This window comes from Oncorhynchus mykiss, chromosome 16, assembly GCF_013265735.2.
Source record: "Oncorhynchus mykiss isolate Arlee chromosome 16, USDA_OmykA_1.1, whole genome shotgun sequence".
Taxonomy (NCBI): domain Eukaryota; kingdom Metazoa; phylum Chordata; class Actinopteri; order Salmoniformes; family Salmonidae; genus Oncorhynchus; species Oncorhynchus mykiss.
The window spans coordinates 22,207,955-22,232,567 of record NC_048580.1 but is presented as its reverse complement, the minus strand read 5'-3'; the positions used below and the strand labels follow the sequence as shown (position 1 = coordinate 22,232,567).

The 24,613-nt window shown below is 36.9% G+C and overlaps 1 protein-coding gene across 2 annotated transcripts in view; it reads left to right on the top strand.

Annotated features, from left to right (window-relative positions):
* Positions 1-21,176, top strand: part of LOC110491633 (alpha-1,6-mannosylglycoprotein 6-beta-N-acetylglucosaminyltransferase B) — a 72,306-nt gene extending 51,130 nt beyond the window's left edge. Inside the window, exons 13-19 of one of the 2 annotated variants that reach the window (XM_036946502.1) lie at positions 12,658-12,803; positions 12,936-13,091; positions 13,316-13,462; positions 13,622-13,738; positions 14,429-14,503; positions 14,960-15,120; positions 17,286-21,176. In XM_036946502.1, the coding sequence (XP_036802397.1) occupies positions 12,658-12,803; positions 12,936-13,091; positions 13,316-13,462; positions 13,622-13,738; positions 14,429-14,503; positions 14,960-15,120; positions 17,286-17,487 (1,004 nt within the window). In that variant the 3' untranslated portion in view covers positions 17,488-21,176. The remainder of the gene's footprint in view (positions 1-12,657; positions 12,804-12,935; positions 13,092-13,315; positions 13,463-13,621; positions 13,739-14,428; positions 14,504-14,959; positions 15,121-17,285) is intronic. The other variant, XM_036946501.1, reaches the window with a different exon arrangement.
* Positions 21,177-24,613: the final 3,437 nt, after the last annotated feature.

Here is a 24,613-nt window from a genome sequence, read left to right as displayed (position 1 = left end):
ACATTAGGCATATTAGACTTGTTAGACACATTAGGCATATTAGACTTGTTAGACACATTAGGCATATTAGACTTGTTAGACACATTAGGCATATTAGACTTGTTAGACACATTAGACTTGTTAGACACATTAGGCATATTAGACTTGTTAGACACATTAGACATATTAGACTTGTTAGACACATTAGGCATATTAGACTTGTTAGACACATTAGGCATATTAGACTTGTTAGACATATTAGACTTGTTAGACACATTAGGCATATTAGACTTGTTAGACACATTAGACATATTAGACTTGTTAGACACATTAGGCATATTAGACTTGTTAGACACATTAGGCATATTAGACTTGTTAGACACATTAGACGTGTTAGACACATTAGGCATATTAGACGTGTTAGACACATTAGACATATTAGACTTGTTAGACACATTAGACATATTAGACTTGTTAGACACATTAGACATATTATACTTGTTAGACACATTAGACATATTATACTTGTTAGACACATTAGGCATATTATACTTAGACACATTAGGCTTATTAAACTTGTTAGACACATTAGACATATTATACTTGTTAGACACATTAGGCATATTATACTTAGACACATTAGGCATATTAGACGTGTTAGACACATTAGACATATTAGACTTGTTAGACACATTAGGCATATTAGACTTGTTAGACACATTAGACATATTATACTTGTTAGACACATTAGGCATATTATACTTAGACACATTAGGCATATTAGACTTGTTAGACACATTAGGCATATTAGACTTGTTAGACACATTAGGCATATTAGACTTGTTAGACACATTAGACTTGTTAGACACATTAGACATATTATACTTGTTAGACACATTAGACATATTATACTTAGACACATTAGACATATTATACTTAGACACATTAGGCATATTAGACTTGTTAGACACATTAGACTTGTTAGACACATTAGACACATTAGACTTGTTAGACACATTAGGCATATTATACTTGTTAGACACATTAGACATATTATACTTAGACACATTAGGCATATTAGACTTGTTAGACACATTAGGCATATTAGACTTGTTAGACACATTAGGCATATTAGACTTGTTAGACACATTAGACATATTAGACTTGTTAGACACATTAGACATATTAGACTTGTTAGACACATTAGGCATATTAGACTTGTTAGACACATTAGACATATTAGACTTGTTAGACACATTAGGCATATTAGACTTGTTAGACACATTAGGCATATTAGACTTGTTAGACACATTAGACATATTAGACTTGTTAGACACATTAGACATATTAGACTTGTTAGACACATTAGGCATATTAGACTTGTTAGACACATTAGGCATATTAGACTTGTTAGACACATTAGACATATTAGACTTGTTAGACACATTAGGCATATTAGACTTGTTAGACACATTAGGCATATTAGACTTGTTAGACACATTAGACATATTATACTTAGACACATTAGGCATATTAGACTTGTTAGACACATTAGGCATATTAGACTTGTTAGACACATTAGGCATATTAGACTTGTTAGACACATTAGACATATTATACTTAGACACATTAGGCATATTAGACTTGTTAGACACATTAGACATATTAGACTTGTTAGACACATTAGGCATATTAGACTTGTTAGACACATTAGGCATATTAGACTTGTTAGACACATTAGACACATTAGACTTGTTAGACACATTAGACATATTAGACTTGTTAGACACATTAGGCATATTATACTTGTTAGACACATTAGACACATTAGACTTGTTAGACACATTAGACATATTAGACTTGTTAGACACATTAGACACATTAGACTTGTTAGACACATTAGACATATTAGACTTGTTAGACACATTAGGCATATTAGACTTGTTAGACACATTAGACACATTAGACTTGTTAGACACATTAGACGTGTTAGACACATTAGACGTGTTAGACACATTAGGCATATTAGACTTGTTAGACACATTAGGCATATTAGACTTGTTAGACACATTAGGCATATTAGACTTGTTAGACACATTAGGCATATTATACTTAGACACATTAGGCATATTAGACTTGTTAGACACATTAGGCATATTATACTTGTTAGACACATTAGGCATATTAGACTTGTTAGACACATTAGGCATATTAGACTTGTTAGACACATTAGGCATATTAGACTTGTTAGACACATTAGACTTGTTAGACACATTAGGCATATTAGACTTGTTAGACACATTAGGCATATTAGACTTGTTAGACACATTAGACTTGTTAGACACATTAGGCATATTAGACTTGTTAGACACATTAGACATATTAGACTTGTTAGACACATTAGGCATATTAGACTTGTTAGACACATTAGGCATATTAGACTTGTTAGACACATTAGACATATTATACTTGTTAGACACATTAGGCATATTAGACTTGTTAGACACATTAGGCATATTAGACTTGTTAGACACATTAGGCATATTAGACTTGTTAGACACATTAGACTTGTTAGACACATTAGGCATATTAAACGTATTAGACACATTAGGCATATTAGACTTGTTAGACACATTAGGCATATTAGACTTGTTAGACATATTAGACTTGTTAGACACATTAGGCATATTAAACGTATTAGACACATTAGGCATATTAGACTTGTTAGACACATTAGGCATATTAGACTTGTTAGACACATTAGACATATTAGACTTGTTAGACACATTAGGCATATTAGACTTGTTAGACACATTAGGCATATTAGACTTGTTAGACACATTAGGCATATTAGACTTGTTAGACACATTAGGCATATTAGACTTGTTAGACACATTAGACATATTAGACTTGTTAGACACATTAGGCATATTAGACTTGTTAGACACATTAGGCATATTAGACTTGTTAGACACATTAGGCATATTAGACTTGTTAGACACATTAGGCATATTATACTTGTTAGACACATTAGGCATATTAGACTTGTTAGACACATTAGGCATATTATACTTGTTAGACACATTAGGCATATTAGACTTGTTAGACACATTAGGCATATTAGACTTGTTAGACACATTAGGCATATTAGACTTGTTAGACACATTAGGCATATTATACTTGTTAGACACATTAGGCATATTAGACTTGTTAGACACATTAGGCATATTAAACGTATTAGACACATTAGGCATATTAGACTTGTTAGACACATTAGGCATATTAGACTTGTTAGACACATTAGACATATTAGACTTGTTAGACACATTAGGCATATTAGACTTGTTAGACACATTAGACATATTAGACTTGTTAGACACATTAGGCATATTAGACTTGTTAGACACATTAGGCATATTAGACTTGTTAGACACATTAGGCATATTAGACTTGTTAGACACATTAGGCATATTAAACGTATTAGACACATTAGGCATATTAGACTTGTTAGACACATTAGGCATATTAGACTTGTTAGACACATTAGGCATATTAGACTTGTTAGACACATTAGGCATATTAGACTTGTTAGACACATTAGGCATATTAGACTTGTTAGACACATTAGACATATTAGACTTGTTAGACACATTAGGCATATTAGACTTGTTAGACACATTAGGCATATTAGACTTGTTAGACACATTAGACATATTAGACTTGTTAGACACATTAGGCATATTAGACTTGTTAGACACATTAGACATATTAGACTTGTTAGACACATTAGGCATATTAGACTTGTTAGACACATTAGGCATATTAGACTTGTTAGACACATTAGGCATATTATACTTAGACACATTAGGCATATTAGACTTGTTAGACACATTAGACATATTAGACTTGTTAGACACATTAGACACATTAGACTTGTTAGACACATTAGGCATATTAGACTTGTTAGACACATTAGGCATATTAGACTTGTTAGACACATTAGGCATATTATACTTAGACACATTAGGCATATTAGACTTGTTAGACACATTAGGCATATTATACTTAGACACATTAGGCACATTAGACTTGTTAGACACATTAGACTTGTTAGACACATTAGACATATTAGACTTGTTAGACACATTAGACTTGTTAGACACATTAGGCATATTAGACTTGTTAGACACATTAGACATATTAGACTTGTTAGACACATTAGACACATTAGACTTGTTAGACACATTAGGCATATTAGACTTGTTAGACACATTAGACTTGTTAGACACATTAGACATATTAGACTTGTTAGACACATTAGACTTGTTAGACACATTAGGCATATTAGACTTGTTAGACACATTAGGCATATTAGACTTGTTAGACACATTAGACATATTAGACTTGTTAGACACATTAGGCATATTAGACTTGTTAGACACATTAGGCATATTAGACTTGTTAGACACATTAGGCATATTAGACTTGTTAGACACATTAGGCATATTAGACTTGTTAGACACATTAGGCATATTAGACTTGTTAGACACATTAGACTTGTTAGACACATTAGACACATTAGACTTGTTAGACACATTAGGCATATTAGACTTGTTAGACACATTAGGCATATTAGACTTGTTAGACACATTAGACTTGTTAGACACATTAGACACATTAGACTTGTTAGACACATTAGGCATATTAGACTTGTTAGACACATTAGACATATTATACTTGTTAGACACATTAGGCATATTAGACTTGTTAGACACATTAGACATATTAGACTTGTTAGACACATTAGGCATATTAGACTTGTTAGACACATTAGGCATATTAGACTTGTTAGACACATTAGGCATATTAGACTTGTTAGACACATTAGACTTGTTAGACACATTAGACATATTAGACTTGTTAGACACATTAGGCATATTAGACTTGTTAGACACATTAGGCATATTATACTTAGACACATTAGGCATATTAGACTTGTTAGACACATTAGGCATATTAGACTTGTTAGACACATTAGGCATATTAGACTTGTTAGACACATTAGGCATATTAGACTTGTTAGACACATTAGGCATATTAGACTTGTTAGACACATTAGGCATATTAGACTTGTTAGACACATTAGGCATATTATACTTGTTAGACACATTAGGCATATTATACTTAGACACATTAGGCATATTAGACTTGTTAGACACATTAGACTTGTTAGACACATTAGGCATATTAGACTTGTTAGACACATTAGGCATATTAGACTTGTTAGACACATTAGGCATATTAGACTTGTTAGACACATTAGGCATATTAGACTTGTTAGACACATTAGGCATATTATACTTGTTAGACACATTAGGCATATTAGACTTGTTAGACACATTAGGCATATTATACTTGTTAGACACATTAGGCATATTAGACTTGTTAGACACATTAGACATATTATACTTGTTAGACACATTAGGCATATTAGACTTGTTAGACACATTAGGCATATTAGACTTGTTAGACACATTAGGCATATTAGACTTGTTAGACACATTAGACATATTAGACTTGTTAGACACATTAGGCATATTAGACTTGTTAGACACATTAGGCATATTAGACTTGTTAGACACATTAGACATATTAGACTTGTTAGACACATTAGACTTGTTAGACACATTAGACATATTAGACTTGTTAGACACATTAGACATATTAGACTTGTTAGACACATTAGGCATATTAGACTTGTTAGACACATTAGACTTGTTAGACACATTAGACATATTAGACTTGTTAGACACATTAGACATATTAGACTTGTTAGACACATTAGACATATTAGACTTGTTAGACACATTAGACATATTAGACTTGTTAGACACATTAGACATATTAGACTTGTTAGACACATTAGGCATATTAGACTTGTTAGACACATTAGGCATATTAGACTTGTTAGACACATTAGACATATTAGACTTGTTAGACACATTAGACTTGTTAGACACATTAGACATATTAGACTTGTTAGACACATTAGACATATTAGACTTGTTAGACACATTAGGCTTATTAAACGTATTAGACACATTAGGCATATTATACTTGTTAGACACATTAGACATATTAGACTTGTTAGACACATTAGACTTGTTAGACACATTAGACATATTAGACTTGTTAGACACATTAGGCATATTAGACTTGTTAGACACATTAGACATATTAGACTTGTTAGACACATTAGACTTGTTAGACACATTAGACATATTAGACTTGTTAGACACATTAGGCATATTAGACTTGTTAGACACATTAGACATATTAGACTTGTTAGACACATTAGACTTGTTAGACACATTAGACATATTAGACTTGTTAGACACATTAGGCATATTAGACTTGTTAGACACATTAGGCATATTAGACTTGTTAGACACATTAGACTTGTTAGACACATTAGACATATTAGACTTGTTAGACACATTAGGCATATTAGACTTGTTAGACACATTAGGCATATTATACTTAGACACATTAGGCATATTAGACTTGTTAGACACATTAGGCATATTATACTTAGACACATTAGGCATATTAGACTTGTTAGACACATTAGGCATATTAGACTTGTTAGACACATTAGGCATATTATACTTAGACACATTAGGCATATTAGACTTGTTAGACACATTAGGCATATTAGACTTGTTAGACACATTAGGCATATTAGACTTGTTAGACACATTAGGCATATTAGACTTGTTAGACACATTAGGCATATTAGACTTGTTAGACACATTAGGCATATTAGACTTGTTAGACACATTAGACATATTATACTTGTTAGACACATTAGGCATATTAGACTTGTTAGACACATTAGACATATTAGACTTGTTAGACACATTAGGCATATTAGACTTGTTAGACACATTAGGCATATTAGACTTGTTAGACACATTAGACTTGTTAGACACATTAGACATATTAGACTTGTTAGACACATTAGACATATTAGACTTGTTAGACACATTAGGCATATTAGACTTGTTAGACACATTAGGCATATTAGACTTGTTAGACACATTAGACATATTAGACTTGTTAGACACATTAGGCATATTAGACTTGTTAGACACATTAGACATATTAGACTTGTTAGACACATTAGACTTGTTAGACACATTAAACGTATTAGACACATTAGGCATATTAGACTTGTTAGACATATTAAACTTGTTAGACACATTAGGCATATTAGACTTGTTAGACACATTAGGCATATTAGACTTGTTAGACACATTAGGCATATTAGACTTGTTAGACACATTAGGCATATTAGACTTGTTAGACACATTAGGCATATTAGACTTGTTAGACACATTAGACATATTAGACTTGTTAGACACATTAGACATATTAGACTTGTTAGACATATTAGACTTGTTAGACACATTAAACGTATTAGACACATTAGGCATATTAGACTTGTTAGACACATTAGACATATTAGACTTGTTAGACATATTAGACTTGTTAGACACATTAGACATATTAGACTTGTTAGACACATTAGACTTGTTAGACACATTAAACGTATTAGACACATTAGGCATATTAGACTTGTTAGACACATTAAACGTATTAGACACATTAGACATATTAGACTTGTTAGACACATTAGGCATATTAGACTTGTTAGACACATTAGGCATATTAGACTTGTTAGACACATTAGGCATATTAGACTTGTTAGACACATTAGGCATATTAGACTTGTTAGACACATTAGGCATATTAGACTTGTTAGACACATTAGGCATATTAGACTTGTTAGACACATTAGACACATTAGACTTGTTAGACACATTAGACATATTAGACTTGTTAGACACATTAGGCATATTAGACTTGTTAGACACATTAGACACATTAGACTTGTTAGACACATTAGACATATTAGACTTGTTAGACACATTAGGCATATTAGACTTGTTAGACACATTAGACACATTAGACTTGTTAGACACATTAGGCATATTAGACTTGTTAGACACATTAGACACATTAGACTTGTTAGACACATTAGGCATATTAGACTTGTTAGACACATTAGACACATTAGACTTGTTAGACACATTAGGCATATTAGACTTGTTAGACACATTAGGCATATTAGACTTGTTAGACACATTAGACTTGTTAGACACATTAGGCATGTTAGACTTGTTAGACACATTAGACTTGTTAGACACATTAGGCATATTAGACTTGTTAGACACATTAGGCATATTAGACTTGTTAGACACATTAGACACATTAGACTTGTTAGACACATTAGACTTGTTAGACACATTAGGCATATTAGACTTGTTAGACACATTAGGCATATTAGACTTGTTAGACACATTAGACTTGTTAGACACATTAGGCATATTAGACTTGTTAGACACATTAGGCATATTAGACTTGTTAGACACATTAGACATATTAGACTTGTTAGACACATTAGGCATATTAGACTTGTTAGACACATTAGACATATTAGACTTGTTAGACACATTAGGCATATTAGACTTGTTAGACACATTAGACATATTAGACTTGTTAGACACATTAGGCATATTAGACTTGTTAGACACATTAGACATATTAGACTTGTTAGACACATTAGGCATATTAGACTTGTTAGACACATTAGGCATATTAGACTTGTTAGACACATTAGGCATATTAGACTTGTTAGACACATTAGGCATATTAGACTTGTTAGACACATTAGGCATATTAGACTTGTTAGACACATTAGGCATATTAGACTTGTTAGACACATTAGGCATATTAGACTTGTTAGACACATTAGGCATATTATACTTGTTAGACACATTAGACATATTAGACTTGTTAGACACATTAGACATATTAGACTTGTTAGACACATTAGACATATTAGACTTGTTAGACACATTAGGCATATTAGACTTGTTAGACACATTAGACATATTAGACTTGTTAGACACATTAGACATATTAGACTTGTTAGACACATTAGGCTTATTAAACGTATTAGACACATTAGGCATATTAGACTTGTTAGACACATTAGACATATTAGACTTGTTAGACACATTAGACATATTATACTTGTTAGACACATTAGGCATATTAGACTTGTTAGACACATTAGACATATTAGACTTGTTAGACACATTAGACATATTAGACTTGTTAGACACATTAGACATATTAGACTTGTTAGACACATTAGACATATTAGACTTGTTAGACACATTAGACATATTAGACTTGTTAGACACATTAGACATATTAGACTTGTTAGACACATTAGGCATATTAGACTTGTTAGACACATTAGACTTATTAGACTTGTTAGACACATTAGGCATATTATACTTGTTAGACACATTAGACATATTAGACTTGTTAGACACATTAGACATATTAGACTTGTTAGACACATTAGACATATTAGACTTGTTAGACACATTAGACATATTAGACTTGTTAGACACATTAGACATATTAGACTTGTTAGACACATTAGACATATTAGACTTGTTAGACACATTAGACATATTAGGCTTATTAAACGTATTAGACACATTAGACATATTAGACTTGTTAGACACATTAGACATATTAGACTTGTTAGACACATTAGACATATTAGACTTGTTAGACACATTAGGCATATTATACTTGTTAGACACATTAGACATATTAGACTTGTTAGACACATTAGGCATATTAGACTTGTTAGACACATTAGACATATTATACTTGTTAGACACATTAGACATATTAGACTTGTTAGACACATTAGGCATATTAGACTTGTTAGACACATTAGACATATTATACTTGTTAGACACATTAGACATATTAGACTTGTTAGACACATTAGGCATATTAGACTTGTTAGACATATTAGACTTGTTAGACACATTAGACTTGTTAGACATATTAGACTTGTTAGACATATTAGACTTGTTAGACACATTAGGCATATTAGACTTGTTAGACACATTAGACATATTATACTTGTTAGACACATTAGGCATATTAGACTTGTTAGACACATTAGGCATATTAGACTTGTTAGACACATTAGGCATATTAGACTTGTTAGACACATTAGACATATTAGACTTGTTAGACACATTAGACATATTATACTTGTTAGACACATTAGGCATATTAGACTTGTTAGACACATTAGGCATATTAGACTTGTTAGACACATTAGACATATTATACTTGTTAGACACATTAGGCATATTAGACTTGTTAGACACATTAGGCATATTAGACTTGTTAGACACATTAGACATATTATACTTGTTAGACACATTAGGCATATTAGACTTGTTAGACACATTAGGCATATTAGACTTGTTAGACACATTAGACATATTATACTTGTTAGACACATTAGGCATATTAGACTTGTTAGACATATTAGACTTGTTAGACACATTAGACTTGTTAGACATATTAGACTTGTTAGACATATTAGACTTGTTAGACATATTAGACTTGTTAGACATATTAGACTTGTTAGACACATTAGACATATTAGACTTGTTAGACACATTAGACATATTAGACTTGTTAGACATATTAGACTTGTTAGACATATTAGACTTGTTAGACACATTAGACATATTAGACTTGTTAGACATATTAGACTTGTTAGACATATTAGACTTGTTAGACACATTAGACATATTAGACTTGTTAGACACATTAGACATATTAGACTTGTTAGACATATTAGACTTGTTAGACATATTAGACTTGTTAGACATATTAGACTTGTTAGACACATTAGACATATTATACTTGTTAGACACATTAGGCTTATTAAACGTATTAGACACATTAGGCATATTAGACTTGTTAGACACATTAGACATATTAGACTTGTTAGACACATTAGACATATTAGACTTGTTAGACACATTAGGCATATTAGACTTGTTAGACACATTAGACTTGTTAGACACATTAGGCTTATTAAACGTATTAGACACATTAGGCATATTAGACTTGTTAGACACATTAGGCATATTAGACTTGTTAGACACATTAGGCATATTAGACTTGTTAGACACATTAGGCATATTAGACTTGTTAGACACATTAGGCATATTAGACTTGTTAGACACATTAGACATATTAGACTTGTTAGACACATTAGGCATATTAGACTTGTTAGACACATTAGACATATTAGACTTGTTAGACACATTAGGCATATTAGACTTGTTAGACACATTAGACATATTAGACTTGTTAGACACATTAGGCATATTAGACTTGTTAGACACATTAGGCATATTAGACTTGTTAGACACATTAGGCATATTATACTTGTTAGACACATTAGACATATTAGACTTGTTAGACACATTAGACATATTAGACTTGTTAGACACATTAGACATATTAGACTTGTTAGACACATTAGACACATTAGACTTGTTAGACACATTAGGCATATTATACTTGTTAGACACATTAGGCATATTATACTTAGACACATTAGGCATATTAGACTTGTTAGACACATTAGGCATATTATACTTAGACACATTAGGCATATTAGACTTGTTAGACACATTAGGCATATTAGACTTGTTAGACACATTAGGCATATTAGACTTGTTAGACACATTAGACGTGTTAGACACATTAGGCATATTAGACTTGTTAGACACATTAGACGTGTTAGACACATTAGGCATATTAGACTTGTTAGACACATTAGACATATTAGACTTGTTAGACACATTAGGCATATTAGACTTGTTAGACACATTAGGCATATTAGACTTGTTAGACACATTAGACATATTAGACTTGTTAGACACATTAGGCATATTAGACTTGTTAGACACATTAGACATATTATACTTGTTAGACACATTAGGCATATTATACTTAGACACATTAGACATATTAGACTTGTTAGACACATTAGGCATATTATACTTAGACACATTAGACATATTAGACTTGTTAGACACATTAGGCATATTATACTTAGACACATTAGACATATTAGACTTGTTAGACACATTAGGCATATTAGACTTGTTAGACACATTAGACATATTAGACTTGTTAGACACATTAGACATATTAGACTTGTTAGACACATTAGACATATTAGACTTGTTAGACACATTAGACATATTAGACTTGTTAGACACATTAGACTTATTAAACGTATTAGACACATTAGACTTATTGGGCATATGTGGCATATTAGACATAGCCATATTAGACAAATTATACTTATTAGATATATTAGACACAGACTTATTAGACATATTAGACACATTGTTTTGTCTTATCCTTCTCTCTTGTTCGTTCTGATAGAAGCCAAGGGATGAAACAGGTTTTATTCCTTTGAGGTCTAACTGAGGATTTCTACTTGTATCTTTGCTAATGAAATAATGATTTGCTGTAGTTCTTGACCACTAGACAATATACTTCATGTGAGAACTTATCGGTTGTTTGATGGCTAAGACGTTGGTCTGTGGTTATAATGTGACCTCAAACAATCAATACAACACTTTCCTAACGATATAATCCAACATTGCATTCTGACCTGTTGCGTCTTCGTCTCCTGTGTAGCTCATACCCCTGACAACTCATTCCTGGGCTTTGTGAGTGAGGAGGCGATGGTGGAGCAGGAAGAGAGGGAGGAGGAAGTGGAGCCAGGGCCCTACAGGAAGGACAACACGGCTGTGGTCTACGGGAAACAGGACTACATGTGGCAGGTAAGGAGGCGGAAAGAGTTAAAGGGTGCAGTGACCAACGACAGTGCCATCCAGTAATGTCCTTACTAGACAGTAATGTCCTTACTTACAATGAACTTCTACTCTACTCCATTCTTTTATTTTCTATTCCAGGGCAAGGAACGTTATCTGGAGCTGATCAGTCAGGAGCTGGAGACCCACGGCACTGTGTACCAGCCTCCAGGCCACTCCGCTCAGCTGCCCAGTAACATCATCAACCACGGCCTGCTGACCCAGGATCAGTTCTTACAGCTCCTCAGAAGAGCCAAGGTAATAACCGAACATGAACCCATGCCACAGTGTCTCAGGACCCATGAGGACAATTACTATCTTAATTTATTGTGCAAACTTCCGTGGACATCTATGCATGGTTTCAGTCCTGGATCTAATATATAGCTTGATATGTTAGGATTCAAACACTTTCTACAATATCTCTGTAAGCCATGCAGTGATAGGGATTCTAAATGCATAGCTGCATTGCCCTCCCCCTCCAGGTGTTTGTGGGTCTTGGATTTCCCTATGAGGGTCCAGCTCCTTTGGAGGCCATAGCTTTAGGGTGTGTCTTCCTCCAGCCTCGCTTCCAGCCCCCTCGCTCCTCTGAAAACAGTGACTTCTATAAAGGGAAGCCCACAACACGACAGGTACTAGAAATGAACTCATCCAAAAATGTATTAAGAAATTAATCAAATTTAAATTGAAAAATGTCAAATGAACAAAACAATGTACCTAAAGACTTTGTGTGTGTGTGCGCGTGTGTGTGTGTTGGTGTGTGTGCATGCATACATGTGTGTGTCTGTCAGGTCTCCTCCCAGCACCCCTATGCTGAGGAGTTCATCGGTAAACCCTACGTTTGGACCGTGGACATGACCAACACTACTGACGTTCAAGAGACGGTCAGGGCTATTCTACGCACAGAGGTCAGTTTCCATAACCTTGATTCTACTGTTATGAATGTTAAATTAATTCTTATGTAAGAATATTCTAAGATAAATACACAACGCAGAGGACTAACGGTCAAGAGGGAATTAAAGATCAATGGAAATAGTTGTTTTTCTGTAATGGGGAACTGAAGCTTAATGGGTCAGGGACATGGGAGGAATTTCAGTCCAAGACTTATGTGACTCATGTGGCAAGTTCTCATTGGTCCAAATGGTCTATACATTGAGCCTGAGATGGGATACTTGTTATTTGACCATTGGACCCAATTTTACTGCAAGAAATTCTAATTGGTCAACCACACGCTAGGCTTGGGGTATAAAATACACCCTGTCTCTTTGTTCAGTGGAGAAAACCCTGAGTACAGGGAAGAATGACCATCTACTTTCCAGCATAACAACTATGATTTATTATCTTTGAATAAATATCTATTTTTTGTGTTAATGAAGATTAACATCAACTACTAACACGTATGAAGGTTCACATGATTAGCACAAATATTAAATGAAGTTATAATGGATCTCGAGATCTATGGAAGATAGAAGTAGTCTGTTTTACATGGGAAACTTCTTATCCATTGGTATGGCTGTGATATGAATGCTTATGAAGGCTCATATGATTAGCATAACCCTGATATGAAGCTGTATTTAGCTCCTATGTCTGTTTTAAAGGTCAAGCCCTTCACCCCTCGAGAGTTCACCAGTGAAGGGATGCTGGAAAGGGTCCATGCTTACATCACTCATCAGGTACACAACACATCAATAGTCCCCAGAAACACTTTAAAACTTCTTTAAAGGGATAGGTTTCTATCTGTTTTATACGGTCTATGGTTTATATTACAATATGTGTCTTATGTCTTATATTAGGGGGCATTGGAACAAAGAGCAGTCTTAGTGATATATGTATATAAATGGTAGTCATTAGCTGGTCATGCTAGAAAGAACAATGGCGGCAATATTGTCAGAACAGATTGGCAAGTATGGCACATTTGTGTTACTAATTTAGGTCAAGGATAGTGGGTGGTCATTTTTTGACGTTTGAAAAGTCTGTACCTCCTAGCGTGGCCAGATAGTGAGGACCCTAACGGAGTTGAACAACCTTGTTTTATACTGTTCCAAACCCAGTCTCATGAGCTATATGATACATTCCAACAGTTTTGTAAAATAATATAACTGTTGTTCCTGTCTTCTTGTTGACCCCAGGACTTCTGCAGCATGTCCTTCCCTACCTGGCCACCTGAGAGCGCTCTGAGAATACATCTGGGCCCCCTGGGCCAGTCATGTGTGAGTGTTTGTCGACGTGCCTCCCTGGTGTGTGAGCCGGCACTGTTTCACCACCTCAACAACCCCGCAGCGTTCACCAGGTGAGAGACAGACATACAGGCAGGCAGACGGAACAAATATACTGCAAACAGGTACAAGGGCACAGCTATCCAAGACCTACGTACAGTGCATTCAGAAAGTATTCAGACCCCTTCACTTTTTCAACATTTTGTTACGTTACAGCCTTATTCTAAAATGTATTAAAATAGTTCTTTTCCCCTCATCAATCTACACACAATACCTCCATAATGATAAAGCAAAAATAGATTTTTTAAATGATACATTTACATAAGTATTCAGACCCTTTACTCAGTACTTTGTTGAAGCACCTTTGGCAGCGATTACAGCCTCGTGTCTTCTTGGGTATGACGCTACAAGCTTGGCACACCTGTATTTGTGGATTTTCTCCCATTCTTCTCTGCAGATCCTCTCCAGCTCTGTCAGCTTGGATGGAGAGTGTCGCTGCACAGCTGTTTTCTTTTCTCTCCAGAGATGTTCGATCGGTTTCAAGTCCAGGCTCAAGGACATTCAGAGACTTGTCCTGAAGCCACTCCTGTGTTGTCTTGGCTGTGTGCTTAGGGACGTTGTCCTGTTGGAAGGTGAATCTCGGCACCAGTCTGAGGTCCTGAGCGCTCTAGAGCATGTTTTCATCAATGATCTCTCTGTACTTTGCTCAGTTAATCTTTCCCTTGATCCTGACTAGTCTCCCAGTTGCTGCCGCTGATAAATATCCCACAGCATGATGCTACCACCACCATGCTTCAGAGTAGGGATGGTATTGGCCAGGTGATGAGTGGTGCCTGGTTTCCTCGACGTGAAGTTTGGCATTCAGGCCAAAGAGTTTAATCTTGTTTCTCATGGTCTGAGAGTCCTTTAGGTGCCTTTTTACCAAACTCTTAAGTGGGCTGTCATGTGCCTTTTACTGAGGAGTGGCTTCCGTCTGGCCACTCTACCATAAACGCCTGATTGGTGGAGTGCTGCAGAGATGGTTGTCCTTCTGGAAGGTTTTCCTACCTTATATAGACAGGTGTGTGCCTTTCCAAATCATGTCCAATCAATTGAATTTGCCTCAGATGGATTCCAATCAAGTTGTAGAAACATCTCAAGGATAATCAATGGAAACAGGATGCACCTGAGCTTAATGTTGTGTCTCATAGCAAAGGGTCTGAGTATTTATATAAATAAGCTATTTCTGTTTTTCATTTGTAATACATTTGTGAACATTTCTAAAAACCTGCTTTTTCATCATGGGGTATTGTGTGTAGAAAGATGAGGAAGAAAAGTGACAATCAATTTTAGAATAAGGCTGTAACTTAACAATATGTGGTGAAAAGTGAAGGGGTTTGAATGCTTTCTGAATGCACTGCATACACAGGTGTGAGGGCACAGTTATCCAATACCTACATGTACACAGGTGCAAGAGGACTAGCCAATACATACACATAACACACACAGTGGTATTATATTGTGCCATGGTTTAGGCTGGATGCATGTGTGTAGATCTCAAACACCGTGCAATAATCTCAGGTGTCTGTTAGTACTCGTGCGCTACATGTACACTTTAGCATCCGCTGTAATTCTCCAGACCAGGTAGGCCAATACAATCCCTGTTAAATGTTTTCAAAATTCCCCAATTACAGTGTGTAATGGTTTTTGTTCCAGCCTAGCGCTAAAACCCATGTTTTAGTCCCGAGTGGTGTAGCGGCCTAAGGCACTGCATCACAGTGCTAGAGGCGTCACTACAGACCCGGGTTCGATCGCGGGCTGTTTCACAATCGGCCGTGATCGGGAGTCCCATAGGGCGGCGCACAATTGGCCCAGCATCATCCGGGATAGGGATGGGTTTGGCCGTGGGGGCTTTACTTGGCTCATTGCACTCTAACAACTCCTTATGGCGGGCCGGGCACCTGCAGGCTAACCTCGGTCGTCAGGTGAACGGTGTTTCCTCTGACACATTGGTGCGGCTGGCTTCCGGATTAATCATCAAGGCCTTCGCTAGTTGAATTGATTATGTTAGTGCTGGTCAGGAACAAAAGCCTGCACCCTCTGTAGTTCTACCAGGACTTGGGGTGTTGATCCGGAGCTGTGACATATAACTAGTATGTCAGCTTAGGTGACATATAACTACAATAGTTAAATGTCACAATTTCGAACAGATTCTGTTGAGATCATACTGATTGATCCCAACTGCTTTTCCCTCTGGCAGACTGGGCCTGTCCTGCTCCAGCATGGACCAGGAAGTGGACAACCATCTATTTCCTGCCTACAGCCCGTGGGGTCGTCGCTGTGGCCTGCAGCGGGAGCGTCTCCTGTTCAGCTGCGCTGGGTCCGACCCTGTCCACCGCAGACTCTGTCCCTGCAGGGCCCACCGGGCGGGACAGGTGGCGCTGTGTCCTGACTGCCTCTAAGGGGCAGACTCTCAGGATTCTCATTGGAGATAAAAGAGGAAATGTAAGGTTGAAATGCATCCTATGTCTGGGGTCATGTTCGCTAGGCACGAAACAAAAGAAAACCAACTGAAATGGAGAGGTGCTATTTGAACTTGTCCAATAGGAAGCTTTTTTTTCGTTTTCTATTGCAAAATGTTTTGTTACAGTGTGCCCTGATGAACACAACCCTAGGCTCTACACTCACAGGAAATGGATGTCACGTTCCCGGTTTATCTGATATCACTCAGGAAGAAAGAAGATATAGAGCCCTGATCCGTCATGTCTCCTCAGTTGCACAAAGGAATAGGAGTAACATAGGCCAAATATGTTTTCTGTCTCTCCATATAGGCCTGACATTACTTGGCCTCACACAGGATATATCAGTGTTGTGGCCTTTCATTCCCAGTATATCTGATCTCTCTCTGCCTTCGCCTATGTGGCCTGTAAAGTGACCACAACCTTTCATACCAGAGGTCACTCTATGACAAACTGAGTCAGGCCTCTGAGCAGTTTTACAACCAGAGAGTCCATCACATCACATTCAAGTAATAGCTTCAACAGAGGGCCATCACTCATTGATGTGGGGTGTATTTAATGAGGTAAAACACAATGTTGCAGGTGGAAATGTGATGTGTAGTGCTGACATGACCCACAGTTCTAAATGACAAACAGCCATACCTGATCTACACAATACATTTCTATCGTAACGTTCTCTTGAACAGGCTTCCATAGTAGTGGTGGACTGGGGAGTGTGGGATTACTAGCCATGTACAATGGCCGCTCGCGTTGCATCGCCGGCCCTGAATATTACCTCAGTCCTCCTCGGATTTGTGACAGAGTAAATAATGGGGGCCAGAACCATGTATTTAGAGTTAGGCCAACTTTTAGAATTTTGAATATTGTTCTAATTATAGACATTCAGTTACATAGTATTAAGTATTCCCCATGTAATGTTAATGGGGAGCTAAAATGGCTGCCATAGAATGTTGAAGTGTCATGTAAATGCATCATAATACAGAAATCATATTGGCCCAACTCTCTAAATACATGGCTCTGATGGGGGCCATTATCAGAGTGAATCATGGGTAATCAGCACTGAATGTTTTTGAGAGGGCAAGGCAATAAGACCACGATTATTCCCTCCAAATAAACACATTCAAAATGCTGTACTATATACTATGTGTACTGTATAAGATATTTGTTTATATGACAGAATATTAATAGTGTTATTGCCCTATTGCCTTTTGATATGATATATCTATAGTGATCTGGCTGAACTTGTAGGGAGGACGATTTTGAAGGACGATATCCTGCTCAGGAGCGAACGTTGAATTGAACTAACAAACAGACCCGAGCCAAATGAAGTGAGGGGTGATGGGTCACAAAACCTAGTGTGGAGGTTGGGAAGCCTGTCTTCTTCTCGCCTGGCTTCTTCCATCACCCCTTTCTCTACATATAAGAGTGAGGGAAGAAGTGAGAGACCGAAACAGACGTAAATGAATAGCACTAAACTGAGGGCTCTTATCTGTTAGAAGTGATCGGGTGGGGGCTTACACAGTGCAGCTGCTAGCCTAGCTTCAGGCCAAGTCCTTGGACTGTCTATGGGCTCCTTCACCTAAAACTAGAAAACTGAAAGAGGGTTTCTCAGAACAGACACATGTGATTACCGTGACTGTCCCAATGCACTCCGCGTAACCCAAACACAGCACAGCTCAGGAATTGGACGGGACCACTCAGGGCTGTGACAGAATTGGTCGACAGGATGACGGACAGCTCGGTGACTGTAAAACGTCTGTCTAAAAACAACAGTGGAACTGACATAAGCAGAATGTTTAGCAAATTCAGCTGGCCCTGTCAAGTGAGACTTGAATGTGATTTGACATACGTTCCAAAGATGATAAGAGTGAGTGGACTCGTGTTTTGTTTCAAGGCACTGTTTGTCAGTTACGGAAAATAAAATTGTACTTGACCCAAAGGAATTATACAATGAGAAATAAGTTCATTGGGAAATGTTGTGTAATTTTGTGACTCACACTCACTGTTTTGTTTAAAGGTTCTTGCATAACACTTGACGAGCTGATAATGTAAGGTTATAGAAGGGTTAAGATAAAATAAGATAGTAAAATATAATACAATATAATAAAGTATTTTTTTAAACTCTTTAATATTGACATTATTGGAGTGTGACTGGCATACTTTAGGTGCTACCAATAGCTACACACACTGCTAGATCTCAAAAGCCCACAAACGTCAAACAACATGTCCCAATTCTAGGGTGGCATCTGTAAACTATACAGTGCCCTCCACTAATATTGGCACCCTTGGTAAATATGAGCAAATCGGGCTGTGACATTTGTTTATTTACTGTTTATCCTCTTGGTCTTTCATTCAAAATATTCACAAATATCGAACCTTTAATTGAAAAAAAATGATTGAAAAAAATGTATGTGAAATAAATTAACTATTTTTCTCCGAAACATGTGTGCCACAATTATTGGTACCCCTAGATGTTCTTATGAGAAAAATCTAGCTGAAGTCTATTCCCATTCATATTTTATGTTTTTAAGTTCACCTGAGTAATTAGGAACACTTAAGTGGTAAGCCATGACTTCCTGTTTTACTGGGGTATAAATATGAGGTGACACACAGGCCAAGTTCCCATAGTCATCCTTCATTATGGGAAAAACCAGAGAATACAGTAATGATGTGCGACAAAAGGTTGTTGAGCTGCACAAATCAGGAAATGGCTATAAGAAAATAGCTTAAAGGTTGAAAATGCCAATTTCCACTATCAGGGCAAAGAAATTTAAAGCAACTGGAGATGTTAGCAATCGGCCTGGAAGAGGACATGTGTCTATATTGACCCCACGCACAGTGAGGAGGATGGTTCGAGTTGCCAAACAATCTCCAAGGATCACAGCTGGAGAATTGTAGACGTTAGTTGGGTCATGGGGTCAGAAAATCTCCAAAACTACGATCAGATGCCACCTACATAACCACAAGTTGTTTGGGAGGGTTGCCATAAAAAAAGCCTTTGCTGTCATCAAACAACAAACTCAAGCGCCTACAGTTTGCCAAATGTTACTGGATCTTTCAATGGGACCGGATTCTATGGTCAGATGAGACCAAAATAGAGCTTTTTGGAAACAAACACCAGAGGTGGGTTTGGCGTAGACAGAAAGATAGCCATGCAAAAAAGTACATCATCCCCACTGTGAAGTATGGTGGTGAATCTTTGATGTTATGGGGCTGTTTTTATTTCAAAGGTCCTGGACCACTTGTTAGGATACATGGTATCGTGGACTCAAGTACATCAAGTACAAGCAGATATTAAATCAAAACCTGACTGCCTCTGCTAGGAAGCTTAAACTGGGCCGTGGTTGGATCTTCCAGCAGGACAATGAACCAAAGCACACCTCAAAATCAACACAAAAATGGTTCACTGACCACAGAATCAAGGTTTTGCCATGGCCATCCCAGTCCCCTGACCTAAACCCCATAGAAAACCTGTGGCATGAGCTGAAGAGGAGAGTCCACAAGCGTGGACCTCGGAATCTGAAGGATCTGGAGAGATTCTGTGTGGAGGAATGGTCTCAGATCCCTTGCTATGTGTTCTCCAATCATGTTAAGCATTATAGGAGAAGACTCAGAGCTGTTATATTGGCAAAGGGAGGTTGCACAAAGTATTGAATGAAGGGGTGCCAATAATTGTGGCACACATATATTTGGTAAAATATTTGCATTATGATAAGAATGAATTTTTTCTTCTAATTATTTTACTTTAATTAAAGTGTTGATTTTTTTGTGAATATTTTGAATGAAAGACCAAGAGGATAGACAATAAAGAGGTTTTTTTTCGCAGCCCGGTTTGCTCATATTTAACAAGGGTGCCAATAATAGTGGAGGGCACTGTAGAAGGAATTCATAGCTGAGTGATTAAAGGGTTAAAAAAGAAGGGATGACTGGCGGGGAAAGGAGGACAATAATGAAGTCAGGAAACATGAACCTGTCACGGTCAGCCAGACAGGCAGGAAAGTTCACGGTCCAATAATGTTTACCTTTGCACTTTTTAATTTTACATTATTATTATTTTTTTTTACCATGAGTATGAATACTTATTGGAGAGATGAGGGACTGAGAGTTAAAGCCAAAAGATTACTTTCGAAAAACTTGTGAAGTTACTTTTTTACCCTATACTAGGTCATGTAGACCAAATTAGTTGTGTCATCATAAGATGTTAGGATTGCACCAATATAACTAGGCTTTAGCTCAGCGGGCTAATAGTCTTATTACAGTAACACAGACCTAGATTCAAGTCGACTCAGGTTGGTCAACAACGGTTATAAGAGGGTTTATTGTATGCCCAATATTTAACTTCATAACATGTTTCATGTTAAACAATTACAGTTGAAGTCGGAAGTTTACGTACACTTAGGTTGGAGTCAATAAAACTCGTTTTTCAACCACTCCACAAATTTCTTGTTAACAAACTATAGTTTTGGCAAGTTGGTTAGGACATCTACTTTGTGCATGAGACAAGTAATTTTTCCAACAATTGTTTACAGACAGATTATTTCAGTTGTAATTCACAATATCACAATTCGAGTGGGTCAGAAGTTTACATACACTAAGTTGACTGCTTAAACAGCTTGGAAAATTCCAGAAAATGATGTCATGGCTTTAGAAGCTTCTGATAGGCTAATTGACATCATTTGAGTCAATTGGAGGTGTACCTGTGGATGTATTTCAAGGCCTACCTTCAGACTCAGTGCCTCTTTGTTTAATCAGCTTCTTGATATGCCATACCTGTCAGGTGGATGGATTATCTTGGCAAAGGAGAAATGGTCACTAACAGGAATGTATTTTGTGCACAATAAACTTTTTGTGTGTATGGAACACGAAACATGGGACCAACACTTTACATGTTGCGTTTATATTTTTGTTCAGTGTAATTAGAGCTCTAAGCACAGAGATGCAAATGACATTGTGTGTTTAAACCAGCACGTAATAATAAAGGAATTGGTATAATGTCCCTACTGGTAAAATATTCAACTTACTGAACACATTATGCTGATTAGTTCCTCTCTCGCGCTCTCTCTCTCGCTCTCACACAAGCTCTCTCTCTCACTCTCACACGCTCTCTCTCTCGCTCTCACACACACTCTGTCTCTCTTTCTCTCTGTCTGTCTTTTTCTCCCCCTCTCTCACTCCCTCTCTCTGGAAATATCTTAGAATGATAGTTGAGGCTAGAGTCATGAGGTGGGACCACCAGTGTGTATAGTTATTGCGTTTAGGGTGTTTAGATTCTGATGTTCCCTCAATCACACTGTTTATGTTGCACCCAGTCAAAATACATTTTCTGTCACAGACTAAGGGCATGTCTCTATTTCTGATTTATTTTCTTTCTCTCCCTTTACTCTGCTCTCTCATACCAACTCACTGTTTTCTCTCTCTCTCTCTCTCTCTCTATCTCTCTCTCTCTCGCTCTCTCTCTCTCTCTCTCGCTCTCTCTCTCTCTCTCTCTCTGACCTTTCCAAAGTCTACACTTTCTTTCCTTTAAATTTTTTGTTTCTGATCCTGCACTCACACAGTTTACCCCATAGGGGGCAGTGTGGTCTTGCTAACCGGACTTGCTAACCATCTCTCGCTCTCTTTCTTTCTTTCTCTCTCTCTCTCTCTCTCTCTCTCTCTCTCTCTCTCTCTCTCTCTCTCTCTCTCTCTCTCTCTCCTTCTCTCTCTCTCTCTCTCTCTCTCCCTCTACAAAGTAAGGCATCCCGCAAAACACTCGGCATTCCAGCAAAAAATCTCTTCACCACCTGCCTGGAGAGGAAAACAGTTGGGCATATGTGGATGATGCTTCCAGTTTAGCGCTCTGAGCCTATTCCCTACACTCTGCAAAAAGAGGGGGGAAGGAAGAAAATCTTTACTACCATAACAAAGCAGCTGCTTTTATTGAAACCTGTTATTGGCGTGCCAAGATTAGGCCTACACTAAACAACAGCCCCCCTCCTCGGCCAAATAAAATTCTGACAACAAACACTTGGCTTGCCTACAACGCTGCAAGAAAAGCCACAGAGGTTGGCCCTAATGATATTTGGTAACCATTACGGAAGATTAAGTGAAATGAAGAAAACAAAGAGGCAAACAATGATTTGTTTGAAAGTTGTTGCTTCCAGACAAAGATAGTGAGTCATTGCGGGGTAACCTCTAGACAACGGTATATTGTTTGTTGTGTTGTGTGCGAGAGTGTGGCTACTGATGATGATGATACTGATTGATTTTATTATAGGGTCATGCATCTTATTGTTTCCAAATGAAATGATCACACTTATATATACGTAAATAGCCTACGCACACAAAACAAAACCTTTCAGTTAAACAACTTATCTTGTTGAGTCTTCCAAGCTTTGGAAATAACATGTGCAACCAGGAACACTTATTTTCTGAATAGCCATTCAAGTTTTAATTCATCACTACTCATCATATCAATTACAGTCAAAGAAAGTATAATTTTGTTCATTCTCAATCATTACCTTGTGTTATGGTGCAACTGTGTGATTGTGTGCCTTGTCTCTCTGTGTGTGTGTTCTATAACAATAGTGCTTGTATGCAACTGTTTACAGATGTGTGTTCTATCAAGCTGGTGCTGAAGTTCTTTTCCCAGACACTGAAACTGTATGTGTGTGTGTGTGTGTGTGTGTGTGTGTGTGTGTGTGTGTTCCATCAAAAAGGCGCTACCATGCTGTGTTTTAGGTGTGTGTGTGTGTGTGTGTGTGTGTGTGTGTGTGTGTGTGTGTGTGTGTGTGTGTGCTCTGCGGTGGTGATAAGTATGGCTGTGCATTCTGTCAGACTGGTGCTGAAACAAAAATATAAATGAAACAGAATAAAAGTATTTTACGTGATGCGCTGTCACTTCCCTCCACAAAGCACACAGGCCCCATATATTGTGTATGCTTGAGTGCTTGGAATGAGCCAAAGAAATTCCCAGTTTTTCCCAGTTGTCCTGCGTCAGTGTTCCAGGGATGCCTGCTGGCTACACCTGAGTAACCCAGAGGCTGACAATTTTCCCAGGAGAGTGTGTATGTTCAAATCACTCCTCAACCTT